Source organism: Penaeus chinensis, chromosome 4 (assembly GCF_019202785.1).
Source record: "Penaeus chinensis breed Huanghai No. 1 chromosome 4, ASM1920278v2, whole genome shotgun sequence".
NCBI classification, from domain to species: Eukaryota; Metazoa; Arthropoda; class Malacostraca; order Decapoda; family Penaeidae; genus Penaeus; species Penaeus chinensis.
In genome coordinates, this window is record NC_061822.1 from 45643019 (window position 1) to 45648018 (window position 5000).

The 5000-nt window shown below is 38.8% G+C and overlaps 1 protein-coding gene across 1 annotated transcript in view; it reads right to left on the reverse strand.

Annotated features, from left to right (window-relative positions):
* LOC125024923 overlaps nt 1-5000 on the reverse strand; it is a 36198-nt gene that overhangs the window by 7322 nt on the left and 23876 nt on the right. The window contains exons 13-19 of the mRNA XM_047612698.1: nt 4867-5000; nt 3976-4104; nt 3562-3744; nt 2794-2927; nt 2417-2540; nt 1928-2053; nt 84-166 (exon numbers count right to left, since the gene is read on the reverse strand). The exon at nt 4867-5000 is cut by the window's right edge and continues 61 nt beyond it. Of these exons, the coding sequence (XP_047468654.1) occupies nt 84-166; nt 1928-2053; nt 2417-2540; nt 2794-2927; nt 3562-3744; nt 3976-4104; nt 4867-5000 (913 nt within the window). The remainder of the gene's footprint in view (nt 1-83; nt 167-1927; nt 2054-2416; nt 2541-2793; nt 2928-3561; nt 3745-3975; nt 4105-4866) is intronic.

Sequence of the window (5000 nt, forward strand, 5' to 3'; positions counted from 1 at the left end):
GGAAAATCAAACGCCATGAACTCGAACGGGAAAAAAATTCAGGTAAAGGGACTAATGGGGAGAAAAATCGTGGAAATATTTACCCTTTAACTTTCTTGACAGCATCGGCCATAGCGCTCCTTTCTTCACTTGACAGGCAGGGTGTCATTCCAGAGCTGAAGGCATTCTGTTATAAAAAAAAAAATCAAATGTTGTCATTAAACTCATTACACTGTTAGTGAACTGCTCGTCTAAGATAAGTTAACAAAAAAAAATGTAAATTTTTAGTCAGCTGGAATACTCTTTCATTAGCAATTCTGTTTCCGTCTTAATATATATATGAAGCATCACTAATGACTTCGTTTCTAAGCATGAGTCAAATTATTATTTTATCATCATAGTCATTATTATTTTCAATATTGTTATTATCCTTATTATCGTTATCATTATCATTATCATCATTATCATCGTTATCCTTATTATTGTCTTTATCATCATTATTATTATGTTATTACATTTATAATAAATATTGTTCTTATTAATATTATCATTATCAGTTACAATTATTTTTTTATAATCTATCGATTGTATTATTACCAACGGAAATATTACCACTATTACTTTTATTACTGTTATTAGCATTATCATTACTTATATTTTTATTACTATTATCATTATATTTGCTACCACAATTATTATAATTTTATTATTACCTACATTATGATTAATCTTTTATTTAAACATATTTCATTCGTCCGTTACGATTACATTTTACGAATGAAATGGTACTCCATTGGACTGCGGCCTTGAAGGTTTCCTGTTTTAAGTAAGTTGGGCAATTATGCTTGGAATAATATACCATGAGTGCGGTTTGAGATCCATTATTTCATAATATCATCAACAACAACAATAATAATGATATAAAAAAAATTGTAATAATGATAACAACAACGACAATAATGATATAAAAAACAATAGTAATAATGATAACAACAACAACGACAATAATAATGTGTGAATACACACACACACACACACACACACACACACACACACATACACACACACACACACACACACACACACACACACACACACACACACACACACACACACACACACATTTATAGATAGATAGATGGACATCCTCTCTCTTTCTCTCTTTCAGCATCGAAACCCCAAACACTTTGTGACACACTTTGACACATCCTCATACATGTTAGCCCATTATGCGAAATATTATTGGAACCTGTTGACACATTTCTTCACTCTGTATGCCAGCCAATCAGAGCGCGATATGTTTCAATTATATTTCACATCGTAGATAGGGATTTATATTTTCTATAATTACAAAATGTATCGTGTATCTTCTCACACACGATACGAAATGAGAATCGGACGTGAACATTAAGCTCACTCACTTTAGTAACAGCAAACTGCAAATATTTTTTTTGTCCGAATTTGAGAAATAGATATGAAAGTTTCCACAACCTTGCAATGCGAAGAGTGATGTGTATAAATAATAGAAAATTGCAGAGTAGTCAGGTACTTTTTCCAATACAACTGAAGATTCCATAAGGTATTGATTCTAATTAAAAATCATACCAGCATGCTAGATAGTTTAATGGTTTTCTGTTGACTTTTTATGTTAAAATAAAGAATATAACGTTTTTTTTTTTTTTTTTTTTTTTTTTTTTTTTACTTTGTGTTTTAGAACAAACATCGATGATACCATGTTTCGTAACGACCACGAGCCAATACCAAACAATATATCAAAGAGTTTGGGGTTTCGGGATGCTACAAAAAGACATACACACACACACACACACACACACACACACAAACGCGTGCGTGCGTACATACATACAAATGAGTAAATTAATATATATATATATATATAAATATATATATATATATATACACACATATATACACACAAACAACTCACATTGGCAATGTTAATCAACACCTCGGCCCCGCTTTTCGACAGGCTCCTGATGCGGCCAGCCGGTAGGTCCAAAGCTGCCTCTCCCAGCATCTCTATATCGCCCATTTCCAGCTGGGGCTTGTCTCCCTGAATGGGGAAAAGGAGGTTCTTATGATTATGTTTGTTCAGGAATCACAGAGGCACAACTATTAATGATAGAATGAAACACCTCTATCCTGTAATTTCCATGGTATTATAAGAATATGTATTACTCTAATGTTTCTTATTAAAACATCGTTACTTGATAAAATAACGAAATGGCTGCAGTCCTCAATCAGTCGCGCAGGGCATCCGCGGACTATTGTGAACATTTTTTTAAACTAAATAATTACCAAGCCTATCAGTTGAAATAAGAGAATTAAAAAAAATGCCACAAAAAATCGTAAGAAGGAATGACGATGAAGCTTGAACCGAAAATTAAGAAAAGATGAAGATTACAGCTCTCCTCACCAGCCCACGGTCGAGGATTTTCTGTCTGGTAGCTTTGGTCATGCTCATGGTATTCTTGCGTGCAACCATCCGCGACATAATCATTCCCATCTGCTCAGGGGGCATCTTATCCAACGCCTCCGGTCTGTAAATAAAATGCACATCATCACTCAAGAACCAGTGACATGCTATTATTGCACATGTTAGTTCCAGATTTAATCTCTCTGATTGGATGTTATTGCTAGAACTCACGGTTCTAGCTTTAAAATCATTGCCTATCATTGCTAGAGATGCTAGCACTTAACCTTTTGTTACATATCAGAGTCAGATCTTATTTAAAGCTATTGATCGTTAGATTAATAACATTAGGTGAGCGAACAACAGCACTGCCTCCTTACCCAAGAGCTGCCAGGACGCAGGGTGGAGTGTTCTCGACCTCCGTGGGAGTAAGTATCAGCGCAGCCTCATCCGGTTTGTCTACGCCTGTGTTGTTTTTGAGGACTTCCATCAGTTTGTCCTTCATGACACGGCACTGCGGAGGCACGAAAGGTTCCCAGGATACAGTTGTACCGCGAGGGCTAGTCAGAGGCTAGTAATGTATTTCATGCTAGTTTCCTAAATGGACGTAAATTTAGACATTCCACGGCACTTTCAGGTTACTTTTGTAGATTTTACTGGTTCATTTTTTTTCCGAGCGAAAACCTTCACCATAAGCATGTTAATTTGCAATGAGAGGAATGAGCTGTCTAGCAGACCTTAACATATGGATAGCAATAATTTTGCTGTGTGATACTAATGAAAAATTGCAGTGCTTTAGATTTATTAGACCACTAATTTCTGTGAATCCAGCATAATATAATCCGGATTTTTAAGTAGAATATATGGGGAATCGCAAATTGAAGTGGTTTTACAAATATATAAATATATAAAAACATTTTTTCTTCTTTCATTCAGTTTTCTTAGAGAAATGTACACTCACCCTGAAACGGCTTTTGGTTATCACAGAAACCTAAACTGAATCTGACATGTGTCTTATGGAACACAAATAACTATCAAAAACGATTAAAAATTGACTATTCGCGCCAATCACATCTACTTGCTACACTTCCCTGCTTCGAAAGAAGAATGCCGAGTGAATCAACCCAAGTCACAGCGGCTGTACGTACCACGGTCATGGAAGGCTGACGGGGCGCTGACGCCATCGTCTCCAGCACTTCCGTGACGTCAGCTGGCTCGACCTTCATGGCAGCGGAAGGAGGCAGGAGGTTCAGGAGGTCCATGTTGGTTTTCACGTCGTTAGCGGTGATCTTCGTTTTCCCTGCCCACGCCGTCTTGGCCGCCATCAGACTCTGCGGGGGGGGGGGGGGGGGGGGGGGGGGGGGGGGGTCATTTGCGCTGGGAAGGTGCGGTCGAATTTCACGATTTCACACACACACACACACACACACACACACACACACACACACACACTACCCTAAACCTTATACCGGTAGAGTCTCTACACATACATATATAAACCAATATCAAACCACACTATCAATAAACCACAAACAGCAATGTAAAGACAGCAGGTTACACACCGCAGGAGCAGAAGGAGGAAGGTCCTTCGTGAAATCCTTGAGGTTGGCCGTTGAAAGGCCGCCCAACGCTTTGGTCGAAACACCGGATTTCACCGTCGCCGGCATATTCAGCATGTCTCCTGGCACGAACTGAAGGCGAGAGGAATTGTATAAGCATGATTGTTATTGGCATTATTGTTGTTGGTATTATTGATACTGTCATTATAATTCTCATTATCATGTTATTATTATTATCAGAGAGAGAGAGAGAGAGAGAGAGAGAGAGAGAGAGAGAGAGAGAGAGAGAGAGAGATAATAAGAGAAAGAGAAAAAGAAAGAGAATAAGAGGAAGAGAAAGAGAGAGAGAATAAGAGAAAGAGAAAGAGAAAGTGTGTGCGCGTGTGTGTGTGTGTGTGTGTGTGTGTGTGTGTGTGTGTGTGTGTGTGTGTGTGTGTGTGTGTGTGTGTGTGTGTGTGTGTGTGAGAGAGAGAGAGAGAGAGAGAGAGAGAGAGAGAGAGAGAGAGAGAGAGAGAGAGAGAGAGAGAGAGAGAGAGGGAGAGAGGGAGAAAGAGAGAGAGAGAGAGAGAGAGAGAGAGAGAGAGAGAGAGAGAGAGAGAGAGAGAGAGAGAGAGAGAGAGAGAGAGAGAGAATAAGAGAAAGAGAAAAAGAAAGAATAAGAGGAAGAGAAGGAGAGAGAGAATAAGAGAAAGAGAAAGAGAGAGAGAGAGAGAGAGAGAGAGAGAGAGAGAGAGAGAGAGAGAGAGAGAGAGAGAGAGAGAGAGAGAGAGAGAGAGAGAAAAAGAAAGAGAAAGAGAAAGAGAAAAAGAAAGAGAAAAAGAAAGAGAAAGATAAAAGAAAGAAAAAGAGAGAACGATAGATAGGTACATACAGAGAGATGGGTCTGCCCTTTACCTGAATTGGGAACACCGCCGCCTGGTCAGCTGTGAGTTGGACGTCCTGCTTCTTGGCCTCAGTCAAGAGCTTTTCCAACACCGCTTTATCCTGCCCCTCCAGTTGCGCCCCGTCCAGCAAGGGGTACACACTCT